Source organism: Sander lucioperca, chromosome 8, assembly GCF_008315115.2.
Source record: "Sander lucioperca isolate FBNREF2018 chromosome 8, SLUC_FBN_1.2, whole genome shotgun sequence".
Lineage (NCBI taxonomy): Eukaryota > Metazoa > Chordata > Actinopteri > Perciformes > Percidae > Sander > Sander lucioperca.
Genome location: NC_050180.1, coordinates 29,530,580 through 29,552,907, shown reverse-complemented (window position 1 = coordinate 29,552,907; position 22,328 = coordinate 29,530,580). Strand labels below are relative to the sequence as shown.

The 22,328-nt window shown below is 41.2% G+C and overlaps 1 protein-coding gene and 1 long non-coding RNA gene across 13 annotated transcripts in view; both read left to right on the top strand.

Moving 5' to 3' along the window:
* The first annotated feature begins 3,320 nt into the window (after window positions 1-3,320).
* The window catches only part of kirrel3b (kirre like nephrin family adhesion molecule 3b), a 183,269-nt gene continuing 164,261 nt past the window's right edge, over window positions 3,321-22,328 (top strand). For 7 of the 12 annotated variants that reach the window (XM_036004317.1, XM_036004316.1, XM_036004312.1 and 4 more), the window contains exon 1: window positions 3,321-3,885. In XM_036004317.1, the coding sequence (XP_035860210.1) occupies window positions 3,843-3,885 (43 nt within the window). In that variant the 5' untranslated portion in view covers window positions 3,321-3,842. The remainder of the gene's footprint in view (window positions 3,886-22,328) is intronic. The other 5 variants (XM_036004313.1, XM_036004319.1, XM_036004311.1 and 2 more) reach the window with 2 other exon arrangements.
* Window positions 12,501-14,329, top strand: LOC118495596. Its single transcript, XR_004898068.1, has 2 exons — window positions 12,501-12,598; window positions 13,151-14,329. It is a non-coding gene; the product is annotated as an uncharacterized LOC118495596 (long non-coding RNA).

Here is a 22,328-nt window from a genome sequence, read left to right as displayed (position 1 = left end):
GACCTGCAGTTATGGTTGATTTACAGGCAGCACTGACCGAATAATGTTATATCTTCATCTTGTTTGAGATCACTTTTACTTTCTTCTGAGCATGTCCTTCTGACTGTGGATTATGGTCATAGCTGGTTTAAAGAGGCTCTTAAACTCTTAGAAGAGTTCCCAAGTCTCCCGAGTCATTTAAAGGCTCTGACACACCAACCCGATGGCCGACCTTCGGCAGAAAACCTCCCCGAGTTGGTCAAAAAGTGCCTCGGAACACACCGAAGCGACGCCGACTTGAGCGTACGTTCTGCGCCGGCGCGAGACATAATACGTCTCCATAACAGCAGGCGGCGCTAATCTGTGAGGGCTCCTCAGACTGACAACGGCACGGAACACACCGAACAGACTCGAGTCACTGACCTCGCCAGACTGTCCGACGGCCGATAATCGGGTTGGTGTGTCAGCGCCTTAAGAGTATGCCCCCTGTGGGTGCACTGTGGGTCTAACAGTATATGAGCCCTTTTCTAGACTTCACATTGCCTAATGTTTCCCCTCTGTCTGTGTAAGGACATTGTCTCATGTGCTCAGTTTCTCAGACTGGCAGAGGAATTTGGCACTTACGCTTCAGGCTGTAACCATAGTACAAACTGTAAAACAATGGTGCTGCTATGTGTAAATGACATTTGAATGAGCAGCAGGCTTTAGCTGACAAAAAGGGGACCTTCTGAGACCTTTTCTATATTACACCTCAAAATTTGTCCGGATCACATACAGTTGAAACCAGATATTTACATACACTTCAGAAAAAAACACAAAAACTTTTATTTCTTTACTGTCATACATTAAATCAGAGTAAACTGGAATCATCTGGAGTTTTCTTTTTGTTTAAAGACACAATAAACTTAGTGTATGTATACTTCTGACTTTGATGAAAGTGATAAAAAAAATACATAAAAATTCTCGCTCGCTCGATTCTGACATTTAACAAATGCAAAAAAATATGTTAATATGTATTGATCTAAAACAGAAAAAGTTTACTCTGATTTAATGTATGACAGTAAAGATGTATGTAAATATCTGGTTTCAACTGTATAACCTCTTTTTTGTAGGATTTTGATCTTATTTAATATTGATGACAAGAGAAACAAGATGACTTTAGTTCAGCTCATCATCCTTGACTGTGTCCAGATATTTCAGATATTAAAGAAATAATGTAATTCAGGCTAAGAGTTTATTGTACCAAGTTGAGGATTGTGGGTTGTGGACGTACAAATTTGTTTGCCTGTTTACCTCGCTCACCCTCATTGCTCAACCTTCAAGCACATAAGCTCCATTGTTATTCTTTGGCCCTGCTCATCATGTTCTTAGCAGAATGCAAATCTGTTATCCTCTGGTTCGGCCGCAGTGAGGTTGTTTTTTTTGTGTAGCTGTTAGTTGCACTGATGAAAAGACCACCTGTCATCCTCTGGCCCTTTGATTAGATTAGGAAGTCAAAGGGATGGATTAAATTGATATGACGTAGACTAGGCCCTCATGCAGAGCTTACTGTGTCATTATCAGAGCTCTGATCTATAGGTTCTGGGCATTACTGTACATGTTATATTAATAGAGGGTATGTCCCTCTAGATTTAAATGTCAATCATTATTTATAAGAAAGAAAGAATGAAATACATTTTTCTAGACTCTGGGTATGTTAGTGAAGTCATCAAGGCCCCAGGAAGTCTAGAAGGAGGAGAGAAGGTTCTGTATCAGTCATGTGCACAATAATAACAGAAGTAGTCTCTGGCAATGAAAATCTTAGGCCTCAGTAACCTCCAACAAGGGTCATTAAATAACTAAAAAGAAAAGCACTCAAGTAAAACCAAAATCTGAATTTGAGACAAAAAATAGTGCAAGTTGAGATATAGTGCTGAAATATAAACAAATAAAATATAAATGAAGTAATATAATTATATAGTATAATTTGTGTAGACAGTGTTGCAACTGAATGTAAAAAGTAATGTAATGTATATATGCATCAGAATATGAGAATATATCAACTTAGCACAAAAAGTAAGGACATTTGTGTTTGGTAGATTATTTCTCTGTGGTAACAATGCTTTTTGGCAATAAATCTTATACCGTTGGAAAGCCTGTTTAGTTCCCTTTCAAATTGTGCCCCATTGGTAAGGAACATGCATTTGTGGGATGAGCAGCAGCGCTGAGTATGTGGGTTGCACCCATGAAAAATTTGCCAAATTTTCTTTGCCAATGCCAAACAGCTTATTCTGCCATTGACTCGTTTTGTGGATTGGATGATTGAAGTTTGAAGAAACAAGACATATTGGCAATTTAACAATGTATTCATTTATTTCACAAACAGGAGCCTCAGTAGCGTGTGGAAGAACCATACACAGCCACAACAGCCTGGCACCTCCTCCTCATGCTGGTCACCAGCCTGGTCACACACTGCTGTGGGATGGCATCCCATTCTTCAACCAGTATTTGTTGCAACTTTAAAACAGTTTTTAGTTGCAAAGGTTTTTATTTTTGTATGAAAACATATAAAGTAATATCAAACTACATTTAAGTTGTTGTGTTTCTGTTCTTTTAAATTGTATGTCTACTGCAATCACATGGGAAAAGTAACTACATTTACATACTGTGAATCGTTTTTTGAATCGAAAATCAATATTGAATCGAATCGTGACATTTTCTGAATCGTACACCCCTAGTTTGTATAGTGCATGTAGAGACAAGACACGTAGCGTGCTCTTTTATACATGGACTGACCTGAAACAAAGCAATACCCCTTTTTAAATATTTAGCAGGCATAATCAGGAGAACTTGCCAGTAAGCATGCAGTGCACTTGGGCATTTTATGATGTCTTGCATCATGGCTCCTTGAGTGAGTGACTGAATTTAATTCCCCCTTGATAAAACAATTGGATACTAATGAATACTACAGCTTTGGTCTTGAATGCTAATGTGGTCTTCATCCATGCTCAGGGAAGGCGGCTCACATTCTCCAAAAATGTGATGCCATCCATAGGATCCAAAAAAGGCAGGGGGTCTTAACTGGGAGGAGGGCGGGGAACTGCACTTTTTGTTTTGTGGATGTCTGTGTTATTTGTAGCTATAAAGGCTAAGTCACTCCTATTCTTATTCTAATTGGAACTGCACCCTCTCTGTTTCTCCCATGGCAGCTCTCGCTCCTAGAGTGAGGACCCTAGTCTCACAGCCTTACATTCAGTCATAGCCACCCAGACTTAGAGAGAGAGAGCGAGAGAGAGAGAGAGGGAGAGGGAGAGGGAGGGAGGGAGGGAGGAGTCTAGTTGTGGAGCTCTATCCCCTGACTGTGTCTGCTATGTGAGTGGTGAAGCAAGAGAGAGAGAGAGCATGAGAGAGAAAGAGAAGGAGGGGGGGCCAAGTGAGGGCTGAAGAGACTGAGAATGGATGGGCACCGAGAAACCGTGCGAGCGAGAGAGAAAGAGTGTGTGTGTATGCTCAGAGTCAGCAGCGAAGACACAAAGTCTACAAGCTCACATCAACAAGAGAGCGTGAGAGGCAGCGCAGACCACGGGCAACTCTGAAGAGTGACACAGACGGGAAAGAGACACACACAGTGACACAGAAGAGGAGAAAAGAATCGGCAGAAGAAGAGAAGGACTGAAGACAGACTACCAGCCTTCCACTGGTTAAAGGAGACACCACAGAGGGACTCTAGCATCCGCCCCCCACCCCCGCCCCCCCAGCAGCAGCAGCAGCAGCAGCAGCACAGAGGAGCACTGTCTCATCTCGTGCATCCGTGGTGCCTGCCAACTTCAATTCCACACTTGCCCACTGTTTTTCATAGGTTTTGCCCTCTCCACTCCTCAGTCATGATCCCTTGGGTCCTTCTGCTCCTGTGGATCTCCGGACATGGTAAGTTTTCCAGATTAAGTTATTTATTCATCACATATTGCGTGCTTGTGACTGTTGTGTGACTTGCTGGCTGGGAACGCTGCCTCTGAATACATCTTGCTGTGATGTCTGAGCTTGTCCTACCATTTGTGTGTTTAACTGCTGATAATATATTTGTCAGTTGCAAAAAGAGAAAAGAAGGAAATTAGAGGAAAAAGTCTTTGTGGCTGTCCTGGGGTTAAGAAGCTGCACCTTTCTCCATTTGTCGTAGCTTTCAGACCAGACAAGTTAAATACTTCCTATGTGGGCTTATATTCCTGTCACACACATAGAAACACAAAAACAAAGCCCTCAAACCCCAGTTCAGTCAAGCGTTCACTCCGGAGTCGCATTGTTTTGAACTGACAGCTTTTCCCATTGAGTCCTACGATCCTACGGGGGGTCTGGTCAAAAGAAAAGAGAGAGAAAAAGTTAATGCTGAAGTGCTTTAGGAGGCAGACTCATGAATATAACTTGGCAGCTCCAGCCCTTTGGACGGTATCTGCTGTTATTTTTATTCTTAGACAGTCTGTTTGTGGACAGAATGGGGATGGATTAGTTGTTTCCTCAGCTTGCCACCAGGTGGTTGTCTTTGGAAAACAAAAGAGGTGAGTAAAGTACAGCAGAACTCTACCTTTGTGGTGTCTGTGTGATATACGGACGCAAGCAGGGCTGAATCAGACAGTGGATGTTTGTCAGCTCCTAGCGTTATGCCCGGCCCACAACAAGCGCCCTGGTTTACGCTCCACAGGTCAGGGTCAATGAGCTGCCACAACAGCCACAACCTCTTTTCAAAGTATGACCCCGTCACGTTGGACTACATTCTGAGTAGGGCACTATGTGAATGAGTGTGTGTGTGTGTGTGTGTGTGTGTATATATATATAGTTGTTTCCCAGAGGGAGTTATCACCTTTTGCACAGAAAAGGAAAAATCTCCAATCGGCACGTTGTGTTAAAATTGACCGCTCAAAGTTGGTAACACAACAGCACTGAATTCAGCTGTTCCACGTGCTAATTTAAAGCCTATAACACACACAAAAAGAAGGGAAAAAACACTGCTCATCCAATACAACAATTTGCTGTGATCAACTTTTCTGCTGGCTCATTTTTCATATAGAATATATAGAAACGGGGAGAAAATAATATCAGGACAGACCAATTTGAAACTGACTGCAGTGATGAAGCCTCTAATTCCCTCTCTGCCTCTCCTACGCTTTAACGGGTGTAGATCCCTTCCAGAGAGGGTGTCAGCTCTGCTGTCTGTTTTCTTTATGACTGTGTGTGACCTGGTGCAGTGACATGAGCTGTGTAAGTCCACCCAAAGATTGGACAGAGTCAAGGCAATGGAAGCTTTCTCTCTAGGTTGTGGCCTTCGTTACGTGGGCAGTTATAGTACATCAGACTTGGCACTGTAGCTGTAACTGTTCCCGGTGCTTGCTTTTCTGTATTCTCTCCCCCTGAATTCATTGTCATGTCTGTCTGTACCATCTGTGCTTACTGTGACGCATCAGTCATTAGTCTCTTCTCCTTGACTCCTTTAAGCATCTGCTAAGTTTTGTATCCACAACTGATTTTTCTTTCTTTTTTTAAGATTATTTTTTTGGGCTTTTATTGCCTTTATTTATAAAACAGATTAAGACAGGAAAGTGGGAGAAAGAGGGGGAATGACATGCAGCAAAGGGCCGCAGGTTGGAACTGAACCCGCAGCCGCTTGCAAGTTTGTAAGGTGAGTAACATCCAAGTTATATTAGACATTAAACTGTAGAAGGGGTTTGATTTATTGTCATGCTGCTCGCTTTATTTTGGACTTTTATTTTGTGAACATCACATTTTCATTCACATACCATCACAGGCTTAGTCCAGTCTAGGAACAACTAACACCATATCTGAGATAGTACCTGTTGGAATGGGATGGGATTGCTGTGCATTTCAGCACAGTTGGTTATCACCATAATATAAAATACTTCTTTCCCTGCTAGGTAAACAAGGGATAACAACGTACCTTCTCTATGCATGCCTCTGGGGAGAAAAAAAGTGCTTCCCTGTATCTTACTATGTTGTTGTACAAATTACGGCTCTGTTTATGTGCCGAGCCGGTGTCAGCAGAAAGCTGCGGAAAACAATCTCGTTTTTATAAACCGAAGGACAGAGGGGAGCTGTGGCTATAACAGTCATATACTTAGACGTAGCTATCATGCGAGAGAGCAAGAAAGAAAGAGAGCATTAAAAAAGAGAATGAGCAGGAGAAAAGAATCAGTCCGTATGCAGAGGCACTGAGCACCTTTTTTTTCCCATCTCAACTTTGAGAAAGAGCAAAACAGAGCAAAACAGAAAGGGACACTAAGGAGAAGGAAAGCTGCTGCGAGATGCTCCTGACTGTGCTGTTACCGCATAGGGCTCCTTTTTTTCACTGTCACCTGTCCTGCCAGTGACAGATGACACAACACCAGTCAGGAGGATCTGAGAGACAGTCTCCAGGAACACATTCACCTCAGGCCAAACTTGTCCAGGACCTCATTCATCTCCTCACACCAGCTCCTCCCCAGTCCTCCTCCCATCCAATCTATACAGTGTCAATCGTCTCTCACATTCTTCACTTGACGCTTGACTTCACTTCACACCGCACAGCGGCACATTTTTCCACCTCTCTCTCTGTCTCTCTCATTAACCGTCCCTCTCTCCGTCTGTTTTGTTATGAGAGGCAGTGTGATTGAGAACCATAGCCTCTGTCGGGGAAAGGGTGAGATATGTAAGAGCTTGATGTCACAGTAGAGGAGGGGAAGTTGTTTTTTTTTGACCACTTTCTCAGGGAAATTAAATCTTGATGGTCTATTCTTGACTCAAGGTTTGCCCAATAGGGGCAGTGCTGCTGCACAGGAATGAAATCCCAATCATCTTAAAAATCTCCTGCCCCTTCCCTCCGCCCAATCGCCTTCATTATTTCCCACCCCCTTAGATATCGTGTCAGAACCCCCCGATTTCACCACCCAGCCAGCCTAAGCAGTTTCTTCGTCCTGGAAAGCATGTCTTAGCACCCCCAACAGCCCCTATTTCATTTACAGCTGTCTATTAACTACTGACTGATCACTAAATCCGCTTTTCATGGGCGGCAGACTTTTACATATTTTTCAACCAAAGTATAATTAAATGTATTTCCAATGTCATGTCTGGATGTGTGGATTTTTTATAGACGGAGAAATCATTCTCGCTTCTCCAAAGGGAAAGAAAAAAGAGAAAGAAATACAGCCCATTACGTTGCACAACACCACTCAAACATAAATACCAATTTTCAGCCTCATTATTATGAATAGTCATTTGTAAGTGAGACAGACTGCTGTCTTATGCACAGATTATGACACAATGAGGTAATTATTTGATTTATCCCCATTCGGGATGCTAAAACTAATATACATTTTTCTTGGATGTTGTCATAAGCCTAGATGTTCCAGCAGTCATATTTTCAACAAAAATAACATGACTAACAGCCACAGAATACAGACTAAAATTGTCTTTATTCTAATGGGAATCTGGTACCGGACAATTAATATGCCTGCTGGTAAGAAACGCACAAAAGTGTCCTTGTCCTCTTTGTATGACTTACCCTCACCATACATGACAGTTGGTTTGAGTAATGCTAACGCCGTCTGGATTATGCCATGCAAACGCAGTGCATGACAGATGACGGCATCAGTTCATGATGGGGCCCAGTGGCATGCAGTTTGTTTTCTTGTTTGTGCTGCGTGTCCCATCAAGGCTAGCCAGTTTAAGTCACCTCAGCCGCTGTGACCCCTGCTCATTTCTGTGCCACGATAGATTAAGCCCCCTGTAATCCCTCTGAGCCGAGTGCCCTGTTGGATATTTATGGTAATAAGTAAACATATGAATAAATAATCTAAGAGGCTGCCGCTGGACAGCTGGAACTTGTAAGTCCCAATGTTTGGCAGTGATTGTGGCATTAACAAGAGATGCTATTTCCAAGAAAAATGTGTTTTGGCTAAGACTTATTTCGTTGATAAAACACTAGATAGATAAATAGATATATCAATAAATCAGTAAACACAGAGATAAAGATGGACATGTGTTCATGTAAGAACACAACCTTCCAATGGTTTCAGTTGAAGGGAGTACTCAGATAAAAATGCAGAATTTAGGACTTCAGGATTCAGGTCAACCAGGGAAGGGAATATGATTAGTTTGAAGTGTTCTTGGAAAACCAGGCAACGATTTGCTTCCTCTCATGCAGTCAGCCAGCCAGTCAACAAAATCAAGCTGTTTACTGTTGGGCTTCATTATCCATCTAGAAGACTCTCTTCCTAGCCCCAACAGTTTTCTTTAGTACCAACCAATCAACCCTCAAGCCCCTCATCTCCTCTCTCTCTGAGACTTTGCTGCTGGATCTCATTCCTCGGGGATGAATTTATCCAGATTGGAGCACTCAGCAAAAGGGCATTATCCCGGATTACATGTCTGTTGGGCCGCAGTGTTAAGTAATTCAACCAGATGCTGTTGTGAACACTGGGTCACCTGTGAAGGCAGGGTTAGCAGCTGCACTTCTTCATTCTTTATTGCTGTATCTCCATACATCTGATACTTTATACTTGGACAACAGGAAGAGAGATAGTTGGAAAATGTTTTAAAATAACTGTATGTAATAATGTTGTTAATATAGGGACGTCTGCAGAAGCCCTCTCTAACCCTAGTCAGGATTTTATTTGCTCACAGATTATGGGATGGATTAAAGGCTTCTAAATTGCAGTTCAATGCACATGAAACAACAAGCAAAGCAACTAAAGGCAGCTCCGCAGGGCTGTGTGTGTGTTCAGTTGTGGGGGTGCTATGAGTAGAGTAGCAATGGATCATACTGTGTTATTTTTCCTTGGAGAGGACCAAGCATCGACACAGCGGGGCTAAAAGAAAAATGTTATTGTTTTTTAGCTTGACTGTGTGTTTTTTCTGCTAATCCTGTCACTACCTAGCCAAAGTTTTGATAAATATACATTTTTAACTCGCTACTAGGATCTGTGATTGCTTGTAGAACGCAAGTGCTCTACAAGGTGGGTTCAAACAGTGTTACAATACAAGTTTGTTCCTTTCTTGTCAAAACCCTGCTTTACAAAATCAGAGGTATTAATAGAACTTCAAGAAATTCACACTAAGAAAATGTTCAACTTAAAGGCTCATTTTGCCTTACTTTTTTTTACCCGTTCCAGGGGTTATGCTGTATAGAAGCATTGAGCTTGGAAAAAGGCGCTTGCACCCCATATTTGAAACACAAAAATAGATACATAAACACCGAGTTTTGCTATTGTTAGATGTGTTTTTTAGAAATACAGTGCACATTGTTTACTGTGTATGGGTGATGCCGCTGTGCTTGAGTCAACATCTGTCATTGAAACAGGTGAGCAAAACAAGAACACAAGGTTATGCAGGTGGAAATGTAAAAATGTGTGAACAAAAGGGGAAAAAACTAAAAGGTAAAATAAGAGGATCTGTTGTGTTTTGCAAGTCCCATGTTATCTTTTCGTTATGTTCTCTTCATTTTAAAAATAATATTTATGTTAATCATAAATAACAGTCAACTTTAGTTTAGGCTAAAATCTAAGATAAAGCTAAGCATTGTAATGTTTAAAATATAAATAAAATATAGCCCAGTTGAAATTAACAAGCTGATATATATCAGCTTGTTAATTTCAACTGGGCAGGTTAGGGTTATATACATACATCGTCATTCACAACACTAGTTGGTCAATGGGCTTTTCTTTACATAGCAACAGCAACGAGGTGCAATTAAATGCTCCGTCATCTCTGCTGCAATTTGTATGTGCAGATTGCAACAAAAAAATGAAGCTTAAGTGGATGCAAAATAAGGTTTAGCTAATAATTACAGTATTTAATTGAATTATCCAGCATGTTAGTCACACAGAATTGATTGAAAATATGCCATACTTAAACTTGATACCTGGGTCAGTGCAGCTTTGAGTTTGAAGGTTAAGGTTTATTACCTGTGCACGAAGTAGTATGCTGAATATATGTACACCCTACCTCATTTTGAGATACGGCCACTTACGCATGTTACATCTCTTAAGAGGCTGATGCATGTTCAGTAATGTACATATAACCTACCAGAGAGCTTTTGCAACCTACAGAAACCCGTGTGCCATGCCGGGCACACTAATTTGTATGTGAAAAACGTTCATGTATAAATTCTCCGTCCTTTTTTTTTATATGGTGCTATCTGTACAGTAAATCACATGCAAGCATCGTTGCAGTTCTGCAACCTGTGGCATGTTATGTGTCCCAAAATAGCTCAAAACATTTGTGAGTAAACCAGCCAGCCAATGCATCGACATGATTGTGAAATGCTGTTAGGAAGGCGCCCAGAAGATGCATGTGGTGCTTCAGCACCGGAGGCACTTGAGAAATTGGGTTGCTGATCTGATAACAACTTCCTAGTGTTTGGCGGGAAGTTTCTGGGACAGCTCAATATTACACCTGGATGAACTCACCCATCTCTTCTCTATCCCGTTTTCTCCCCACCTCTTTCTCTGCCTGTCACTGTCCCAATGTCCCCATGCCATAGATTCATAACAATGGACGAAAAACGTTTTTCATTCTGCACACTTCACGTGTTTGTTCTGTGTATACATGTGTGTGTGGTGTCTGTGCATTTGCTACTGTGCCACGGCAATTACACCTGCAAGCCTTGAATGGCAATATAAATGCAAATCAGCCTTTTAACTTGTACAAGCAGAATCTAGGGAGGGAGAAGCTTCTCACCTGCGGATGAACGCAGATGTGTCTCTGCCTGCCATTACAACTGCTGTGCATGTTTTGAAAACGGCAATGGCATTAGATATCATACACAGTACTTCATTTTGTTTGTTAGCAAACCTTGAGGCTGTTGAATGTGTCTGGACTCCAATATAATAAAGTACACTTTTGGGAACAGTTGTTAAATAACATGGTGTTGGACAGACAAACGTACTGATGTATCCCTGCCATTACCTCCCAACTTGTGTGCTTCCATCTCAGCGCATACTTTTAAATTGTGCTCAGCAGTGCTAAATGGAAGGGCTCAATAGCTTCTATTTAACCCTTGTGTGGTGTTCATATTTTAGTTACAGAGCCAATGTTCCCGGGTCTGGTGGACCCACCACATTATTAGGCTTTTAAAGCAATACAGCCATAACAATGTATGTAAAAATACTTAACAGATGTTTACTTTAGCTCAGTTACCAATGATATATACATCATTTATGGTTCATATTTGCCATTTACCCCTGTGAGATCACATTTATGATCATATGATCATTTTAGTTTTTTGTGAGAAAACAAGGAAATTCAATTATAAAAAAGGTAAAAAAAATAGAAACAAGATTTTTGATCATTATTGGTGCTTATGTCTTAGAACTTAATCAGAACAGGTGAAAGTGCTTGAAATGTAACAATTTTGTAACTTTGTGTGTGAATAACAGGTGCAGAAAGACAACATTCCCCCACACAGACAAATGCACAGACACACAGAGACACACAGACAGACACACACGCACGCACACACACACACACACACACACACACACACACAGCAGGCCCAGTTAGGAGGAGGACACAGTTAAGTTTCATAGCACCTAAAATTATTACACAATTATTACACTCGGGTCCAGTAGACCCGAACACCTCATATGTAATAGTTATGTGTAGGGGAGGTGTACCGTGTGCAGTCATTGAAAATAAGTTATTTTTAATGTTCTTCACAGAAAATGAGCCAAGGCCAGTGAGTTTGAGTTAGAAGAAATAATAAATAGCATAATTTTTCTTTTAGTAAACATTGGATGGGTCCCACAGACCCGAATACCTTAGGTTAATAAACCGACAGGAAAACAGTTCTCTCTATGGTACCAGACACCAATGGTGAGAGGCATGTTTTTTTGAAAGGCTATTTGATCTGGCTCTGATACCAAACAATGTTTTATTCAGGAAAGCACATCAGACACAATAGCAGCAGAAACTTGCTCTTGATCCAAGGCAAAACTTTTGAAATCTGCGAAAGGGGAATGTGTAGCTTTGAGAATGAAAAAAGCTAATGCTGCCATCCTCCCCCAACACTCCCATATACTATGTAAATGTGCATGCTTTTTTTTTTTTTTTTTTTTTTTTTTTTTCATCAGATGCCAAATGAGGTTTTGAGCCACCGGCCACTAAGACAATTAAGCAATTGGGCAGAAAGGGCCATTCACTAGTGAGAATTGCAATGTTCACATAGGAGACAGAAACTGCCCTGCATACCACCCCTCCCCCACAAAACACTTTTTCAGCACAACTAATGTTGGCACTGTGCCAAATCCGTTCCTATTTGTGTATTTGTTGAGGGAACGCAGGAGCATTTGACACCAGTCTTAGAAAATATGTGACACAGGGTGCTTGGTTTGCATGTTGATAGAAAAGCCCTCTATTGGTCTCTAGACAAATTCAGCGTGAGGCCTGTGGCTCTGTGTCATTATAGTTGTTTACGAGGCAAAGCTTCATCTGGAACAGCCTTCACACAGAAAGGCATGCATTGAAAGAAACACACACATGCACACACATACATTCCATACCCTCAGTCACTTGCATTACCAAAGGGCAATCTGCCAGAGCACAATAATGGATGAGAAACACACAGGAGGATCTGAGCACTGAGGGCTGAACAGTAGAGGTAGGTTATATAACATGCTATAAATTAAGGTTTTTATTGATCCTCAAACATTAATATATCCTTATATAACAAAATAGCTGTATTGATTGTAGGCTGGCATATCTGATGTTTCTTTAATATGGGACTGCTAGGATTCACTCTGCCTACTTTAATACGAAACCTATTTTTATACGCAATAATAATGTGGTGTCACAAGTAGGATCAGCAAAAGGCAATCCCTAGATATATTTCACTACTCTGGGTCTTTGCCACACTACACCTTTCAGTGCTTTCTATCTTAAGCCCTTTCTTTATCAGCTGGGCTCCTCAAATGGATGCCACAAACCTGCTAGAGTAAACAAAGTTAATTACGGTATAATTATTTTTTAGAGGCCACTCCAATATTCACTTTGCTGATTTGGAGGTTGAGGAGCTCTTGTCGCACTCTCTGATTTTTATTTTATTTTATCAAGTGCAATTTAATATTGTGCAGGCTGGCCCAGGCACTGAAAAAAATGCTAATACACATTGGGGAGTTTAAATGATTTGCTATCCTTTCAAATCTGTTGGCAGGGCTTTCAATCTGGCTGGCGTCCTGGGGGAATTCACAGGGGTCATTGCTCAATCCCTGGGGGACATTAATGCAAATCACAAAGGAGCACAGAAGTCATTTTAGTTTTCCACTTTCCTTTGGCCACTGCCCAATGCTAAATGGCAAAGGACTGGCTTGCAATACTCGGCAGAGCATCCCCCTTTCCTTCTTCGGTCTCTAACCTTTTAAACCGGATTTAATCAAATCAAAATACCACAGTCCAGAGCCATTTGAGACAACCTGAAGACAAACAGTTGAGGAACCAGAATGCCTTGGGGTGAACCAAGGGCGAGCCCATCCATTACTTCCTGTGCAACCAAGAGCAAAGGGACACGGAAAATGCCTGCGGTACACGATGATGAACTGACTCCACATCAGAGATTGGATTAGAGTGGCAAGAGAGAGAGCCCTAAAAGCCATGCACAGTTTATTGAAGCCTTATCTAAAGCGATAATGTTACTAGAGAAAGGCCTGTGTAATGACGGATGAGTGGACGGTGCATCAGGCGAGATGGTGGATAGGCAGGTCCACCATGGTCAACTCATCTTCTTTTAAAAGCAGGAAGTAGGACCAGTAGATGGTTACGATAGAATGGACTGTCAATTGCTAGCAACCTGGTTACCCGGCAGTGTCATCTTCACAGGTGTATCAAGTTTAGAGAGGCTCAGTGCTCAGGTTCACTGCAATTTAGGTCCCATTTCATCACTGATACCCATAAGGCATTTTGGGGAAAATGGTAGCAGTGTTACTACTGAGATTTGTAGTCTCCCTGAAAGCACTGATCTCTGCAGTGGTTGGGTTTGTGATATATGAAATATATGTCTGACCATGCACTGTTTATATATAACATAAGTTTTCTTAGGGGAATGTGGAGTGTGATGGTCACTACTGATGCACAGAAAATAGAGTGAGAAGTAAGATGAAAATAGAAATTACATCTAAAGGGTTTTGTTGAGTGGTTAGAGGGAAAGCAAAGTATAGCATTTGGATAAAAGTCTTGTTCTCATTTTTTTTGGATGACTAGAGGATTTTTCCCCCGCTGAAAGACAATGTTATCTTATAGTAGACGGATGATGGTAATGACAACACAATCCCTTCCATGGTAAACACATATTTCTAGCGCTTGGGAACAAAAGTGAGTGGAGAAGAAAGTACAACAATGAAAGAAGAAAAATAATTTTTAAAAGGAAAGCATTCTTGTCACAAATTAAAACATATCTGCGTCTTGCAGCCCTAATCCTTAATGCCAGTGTATTTGTTGTCTGAGTAGAGTATTTGTGCAAACAAGCACAAATGTGATTATTCCTCGCTTTCGTGTATGCTAATTTTATTACTTCACATTGTTTGCCTATCTTACTCTAAACAGCTTTGGTTCACTTCTCAATGCTTTTTCAAAGGACGCCATGCTATTTGTTGTCGGCAAAGTAGTCAAGTAACAAGAGATTATATTATTATTTATTTTTATACACCCGTGTGACTTTTAGCTTATGTTTCTCTGTGATCTGGTTTGGGAAAAGTCAATGCCTATGTTCCAATGGTGTGTGACACGGGCACAGCAGGACATTAAAAATGCAGAAGGGCATCTAAAGATGATCGTGGCATAACACAGTGGGATGTTCAGGGGTTTTACCAATCCCCCCCCACATCACCTCCAGTGCATGGCCCCTAAATTTCCCCCAGGTTATTAGCGTGAATAATTAACAAGGCTTTCATTAAAAAATGCAATTTGCTCAGACCCAGAAACTCTAATACAGCCTCATTTAAAACATGGAGAAACGATCTCATAAATTTATGTTGGATCTCCTGCAGCCCAAACAGTCTCCTCCAGATGGATGCCCTCCGCATTGAGTGAAGAGTTAATGGCTTGTAGTCTACTGTCAATCCTCATCTACAGGCTCTCTGTAATGCGTTGATATTCCTCATTGGTTTGTTTTTTCCTTGAGATATGTATAATCAGTTTAATGGATTACAGTAATTAGACAATATATGATACATTACATTAGCAAAACTACACAACCACACTAATTTCTAACATAGCAAACAGAGACAGCTATCAGTACTACGTGTTGAAACCCTTTAGATTCATCAAAACCGAAGACATTTTTCAAATACAAAATTTAGTTATATGTCTGCTCTCTGGCATTAGCTGAAGGACTATCCTTAAAAGTGAGCCTTGTGTGGGTCTGTGGGTATTGTTGTATTCTCCAAAGCAGACCTCTTTTAGCTTCTCCTTCAGCTCTCATCCTTTTGATCATCACCTCCATATTGGATATAAAATGAGAATGAACAGCACTGCAATACAAGTGACTTTCAGAGTTCTGTGACTCTTTGAAGGCTGCCAAACAAGTGTCTTTCATCTTAAAAAACAGCAGTCACTTTGTACAAAAGGAGAACAGGACAAAATGAGAGAGAAAGGCATTATCCAGGGCTTGGAAATGAAATAGTGAAGATTGTGGGGTCTCTGTGATCGCATTTCCTCTAAGGCCTCCTGTGAGGGAAATGACATGTACTTCATTCACCATTGATAGGCGGGAATCTGTCAAACATCCTAAACCTGAAGAAGGGTGAGAACAAAAAAAATAAAGGCAAGTGAGTAAGCCAAGTACTATTTGCTTTCTGTAACGTCATGCTAATTCCTTTCATCATTAATGAGGTGACAAAGCAAAAAATGTGTTGCATGCATGAATGGGCCTCAACAGGAATGAATATCAGAGACATACTGATAGTATTGAAATCATCTCTCTAATTTTATTCATCCTCCTTGTTTTGCCATGAACCGTAATGGCCTTCTTCTGTGTCAATATACAAGTGGTATCATACTAATCCACCACATGCATCAGGTTGATTTGAACAACCAGGATACTGACCAGCAGAACATGGAGTGAATTAAAAAGAAACAATTGGCAACAGTGAAAAAAGAAGCTTATACTCCCAGAATCTGTTATCCTTGAAATAATGATGGAACAGGAGCAGTAGTGTTCCCCCACTGAGACATGAACCAGATTTCAACCCAGAACTCCCTGGAGGTGAGGGCCGGCATCTCTCTTACAGGACATCTGTTCCCTGAACATGGCCACCAGGGGGTCCATGTCGCCACCTTAATTGTAATGTCTCCCTCTTCCCCCCTGTAAAAAACTAGGCCAGCTTTCCATAAAAGGGGAAGAGCCACTATTTGCTGGGCTGTGTCGGCATGCCACATAATTTAAGCTGACAGCTCTAATAAATTACAGCAACAGATCGCTGTGAACAAACAAAGCTTAATGGAAATAAAGTGAGAATTATCAGCCAAGAAATAAAAGGAAAAAAAGAATTAGATTAGTGCATAGAGGTTGGATGAAACGATGTCAGGCCTGCATAACACAAGCATTAAATGGCAAATTGCCACTTTGAGAGATAGGAAATGTTCTGTTCTCATCATTGCTTCTGATGAAAATGGAGAATAATGAAAGAATCATTTAGCAGACCTAACACATGTCCCTTATCTAAGTCCTCAAAATATCCTTCCTCCATTGCTTTTCTTCTCTCTCTCTCTCTCTCTCTCTCTCTCTCTCTCTCTCTCTCTCTCTCTCCTTGTTTTGCCTTCCAGAAAAAATCTGCAGAATGTTCTGCTCTGTAGGACCCTTGCTCCATCAATTCAGCCAGGCTAGAGAAAGCCTGGAAGCCTATGTATGTCCTTAAAATGGTTAGGCATGGGAAAAAGGACAACAAGAGATGGGAGTAGGGTGAAATGGTATGTCAGGGGTAGCATTTGTCAGGTGCTATCACTATGAAAGCTGTCCATCTAGAGACCTCTGAAAGAAAGGCAGGTCAGAGAGACCACTCCAACTTTGTGATGACTTTGTCTTGGGTAGAAAACAAAACAAGCCAAATGCAGAAAAAGTACAACCAGACAAAATGTAAAATGCAAAAGAGCCCCAAAACATGCAATAACCCCATCAGAACATGAACTGCCAGGTGCACAGTAAGTGTTGTTGGACTTAATTTGAATGAATGAAAGCTCACAGGTTGGCAAAGTGAACGCATGGCCTCTGAGGAAAGACAGGGATCAGAGTCTGAGTCATATTCATTTGATAGAATTTAGGCAAAGCTTATTGAAGTGCTCTCTAGTGAGTTTAATAACTTGGCACCATGAGTAGTAAAGATCAATCACAGAGGTTTTACTTTTGCCTTTGAGACTTTCTTTTTCCATCTGCCACTTATGTCATTCATTCCCTGATGTTTAAATTAGTTAAAACATTTTATAAGCCCTCCTTCAATGGTATCTGGCCTTTTTAGAAAAAAAACGTTCTGTCCATGTTTAATTAGATAGTGTGATTGCCTTTTGGGCTTTTCCAGAAAATAAAAAAATGCTTTTTAGTTCTCAGATTAAGTAGAGTGGTTGAAGATGCCACAGGGGTGCTGTTGTGTTGCTGAATCCAACAGTGAAGCATCTACGCCCTGTGGGGAGGTCCTTAACCACAGGCTGAAGTTTTCTCAAGCCCACTTTGTTAGCCAGAATGTATTGGATCTGAGCCAAAGTTAGCCGGCACCACGGACGTAAAATCCCATTGCTTTTATAATGAGCTCTGAAAAAGAACTCAAGAGGTCAGATCCCACGAGACACCAATAAAAACTAATTGCAAATGTCACTCAATAACAATAAACCTATAAGCAGAGCTGCTTCCCCTTTATACATGCGGGGTGTTTGTGTGAGCACTTATAGTGGAATGAGAAGGGTATCTAAGGGAGAGGGGTGTAAGGCATAATACGAGTGCCTGGGGGATACTTTATGACCTGCTTTTTAGCCACATTTTGTGTGTATTTATATCTTCGCATATTTCCGTATTTGTGTGTGTCCCTGCCTGCACCTGTGTGCGGCTATGCATGACTTGTGTGTGACATGTACTCTATAGCGTTTGTGCACTTAGTCTGTGTGTGCATGCATGTTTGTGAGTGTAAAGAGACCACAGAGTGCTGTCCAACAGAGAGCACTGCATTTCGAAAGGTGCCACAATGAGTTTGTCACAGAGAGCGTAAACTTGAGGAGAAAGGGACTGTGGAGAGAGAGAGACTTTCCCCAGGCACCCAGAGTCTGTCAGACTGATTAAGTCACATGGCTGGAGTGTGAGTTAGGAAACTGAACCAGAGCATGCTAGGGGAGCATGGTAGGACAGCAAAGAAAAAAAAAAAAAATAGCAACATGTAAGTATTAACATGACTGCATGTCACATGTGCACTTTCTTATACCTGACCCTAGAGACTCATGCTGGGACACTGCACACCAGCCTGCATCCCATCATCCCACCCCACAGCTTATTCACCCTCCGGCGACATAAAGCAGGTCAGGGGCATCTTGAAGTTCACGAAATGCAACATGACAGGACAACTCTAACATATGCCTGTGTGACAGTGAAGTAAATAGATGACTGATGGCAGAGCACTGTGTTTTAAGGGGAAGGGAGAACATGCAGTATAACTCAGACTGACTGAATCTCTCTCTCCCACACTTACTTACTTCTGCTTTTAGTTTCTTCTCAGACAAAAACAATGGGTCAAACGCTGCAAGTTTTGACTTAAGAATTTATGGATCCATACTCTTTTCTGAAATATAAACACATACAAAACACCAGACCACTCACAGGCCTGTCTCTGCTTCTGTATGTCAGAAATGCAATGGACCTTGGAGCCCTCTAGAAAGAATGGCAGACTATCATGCCACGTGGCCTTATCATCCAACAGACTTAAAGATGAACTCTTGTTCTTTGTTCAGGAGACCCTGGCTGCTCTGAGATGCCCTACTTGGTCTCTAGCTCTCTATCTGTCTCTCTGTGCCACACTGGAGCACTGCAGACTTGTTGGTATATAGCAGAAGGGCAGCATCATTAACAATACTGAATGCTACCCACAGAAATCTTTTGGCATAAAGTGCAAATGAGAGAAGAGATGGATAATCCTTTCCGGTAGCGCCCTCAGTAAAGCCAGGGACATGGTTGATATTGCTCACTAGCTTGGAAATATAAAAAAAAGCCTGATATCTCTACTTTGTCCTCCTACTACTGGCCACCCCCATACTGAAATTAACATCACTCGTCCTCTCCTCCACAGTCTCTACAGTCCCACTACTATGCCAAAGCACAATCTATAGCACCTCTAGCATCAAATGCTAATTGCTCGGTATTCACATAGAGAAAAGGACTCCCTGAATTAAGAGTCATTTAGCGAGACACACTGAGTTCAGTGCAGCACTGCAATGCCTACGAGCTAATATCTCTGCTGTCTTGCATAGAGCTCTGGAAGTGTAGTGCCGAGTGAAAACGTGCTCTCTCAATATTAAAATGCAAATTCAAACCTGTGCTTTTCTTCCTGAGTAGTTGCTTGATTGCAGAACAAAACACACATTTAATAGGTTCAAATTATTCTGGCAAACAAGATACAAGAAAACTACCTTTGTGAGAAAATATGGCTTTTGTCTGTTTTCCGGTCCCAAAATCAATGTGTAGTAAACAGTGCTTTGGTCTTTGCAAAGATTTTAATTTGTCAGAAAAGAACTTGATTCAGCTGTGTTACTTTCAAAGGGAATTGAAACAGATAGATTTCTCAGTACTGAGAAGAACTGCAGGAGAAGAAACCCCTTACACTGGTGCAAACAATGGGGGCAGTGTGTGCCTTTGATCAAGGGCATGTCTATGTTGATGACAATGACACATCTTCAGGCTGTCCCAAGAGTGTTGTAACCCTACCTTCAAAGTGCACTTGTTTTTCCTTCCCAACATCCTCTTTCTCTGCTGCTTCCTTTACTGTGTTGACTGAATCTTTTATTTGTCGAAATCAGTCCGCAACACCAACAAAGCATTGCAGAACTGAAACCGCTGATTATAAGTTTTGACAACATTTTGGACCAACATGCAATGCAAAATATAAACAAATGAATGAATTATGTATTAAATATTTATACATGTTCCTTAAAAAGTTCATTGTTTATCCCTAAAGTAATAGTATAACTCCATTACTGTGATATGGTCACTGATCTACATAGTGATATTTTGAATATTTCACAGTATATGTGTGGGTGTGTTTTTAAAAGAAATGTGGGATCAGTGTGAGAGGCCAGTTCCTCTTTTTGGTCTATCCCCATCTTTCTTAAGCCCATCTACTGACACTTTGTTGTGACCTCTGTCTGCACTGTATAAGCAAGATGGGCATAAAGAGCAATCCTCTATGACTGGGACCGACCCCAGTGCTGAGGCTGGGTCATGGTCTGGGCCACTGACATCAGCTGTGTCCCTCTTCCACTTGCAATACATACTTGGATAGCATTATACAACTGCAGGCAGCATGCAGGGGTCATAGTGACAGACACTTGCCGACACGGGGGCCAGACAGGGTGCCCAGTGGTCCGCCAACCATTTTTTTTAATTCACAATGAAAATGAATTGATTCACATGGGATTATTGTTTGTATGTTACATGTAAATAAGGTGCCAGAGTGCATAACAAAAAAAACAACAACATGAAAATAGACCTTGTTTATAAAACAAAAAAAGTGCCAGGGGGGAATCAGAGGTCCGGGCTAAGCCCCGAATGTCATCAAATCCTAGAAACACTCCTGCGTACACCTGAACTGGAAAATAAAGAATTTCAATGAAAAATGAGTTATGGGCCTTTTAGTGTTTATTCATTTCATCTGATACATTTCATTTATGTGTGTATATTAACTGGTTCTTGGCCTCCTGTCATTTTGCAAAAGTGGCCCCCGGGCAAAGCAAGTTGAGTAACCCTGCTGTAGAGCAGCAATAGTCACTACATCGCAAAATACGATGACATTGAATGATTCCAACGACAATCTGATGATTGATCAACTGATGGTGGTTTTTCCCTTTTTTAACATGAATGTGCTTGACATACAGGATTTGATGGAAATTTGCCTGTTGGATATTGCAGTCCATTATCTCGCAGCGTTGCAATCTTGGCCTAAGGTTGAAGAAAAGTCTAGTGGGACACTGTATCTTGCCAGTAGTTAAGGTACAGTGTGTTGCTTTGGTACAGACAGAACAACTGAACAAAAAAAAACAACAGAAGAAAAACGTTCCTATTCTTTGGCTGGAGCAGAAATGGTAGGTGTCAGCATCGGCATACCAAATATACAATGTCGTCTGATCCATGTGCCAGGTTGCAATAGACTTATTAGTATCAGAAGTCGTTCCAATAAACAAGTCTAAATTCACCGATGACCATTACTTATTACATACGTGATGTATTTTTTAGATACAAGTATATTTCTCAACAATTAAACGTACGCATGTTAAAATATGTTTTTTGAAAACCTTTGACAGGCACTGTACTGTATATTTACATGTTAAGTCTCAATGTCAGCTGGTCAATAAAACAATAAAACACAGCAGTATAATGAAAAGAATATGCCCACTGAGCCAGACACGGAGCCAGCTAGACTCCTTAATCCAGGCACCCCTTTTCTTTCGCTTCTTCTTGCAGAGTGCTCTGAACCTGCTGCGAAATTGAATTTTCCACCTCTGTGTGTTCGTGAACCAGCCAAGCACTGCATTGTCAGAGTACTCAATTAGCTCCCAAGGCGGAAGCCAAAATGTTTTCCAACAGCAAATGTATTCTTCACAGGGCAAGCTCTCATTAGCATAATGCTTCTATTCCTATAGCACAGAGTGCCTTCCCAAGGTTGAAAACAAAACCGGCAAAACAGCCTAAAGTTTTAATATCAGTGTCCCTCCATGCCATATCATATTATACTTAGGGGTAGTGTAGCCTCCAGTGAAGAGAAATGTTAACCTCTGCATAAAATATCTCATTAGCATTAGTAAATACCCTTCCTGGTGTGTGTAGCACCTTGCAGAGACATTCTGTAAGCGCCTGGATCCCTTCCTTTTCTTCACATCTTAATTCACATGATATAGAGAGCACTCCTCAGAGTCTTGTATAACTCATGAAAACAGATGTTGAAATGTACTTGTCCTATTTTCTCATTGGAAAAGCTGAGCATACAGAATACAGGTCCTGTGATAAATCTAGAGAGCAAAAGAGATTCCAGCCTTTAAGACCTTATAATGCTAACTGAAAGTTGTTTGAACAAAATTAATCATGTTGTTTACTGAATGTGCTGACAATGGAACAGTTGGCTGAAGCATTAGAAACAATTAGCACTGACAAG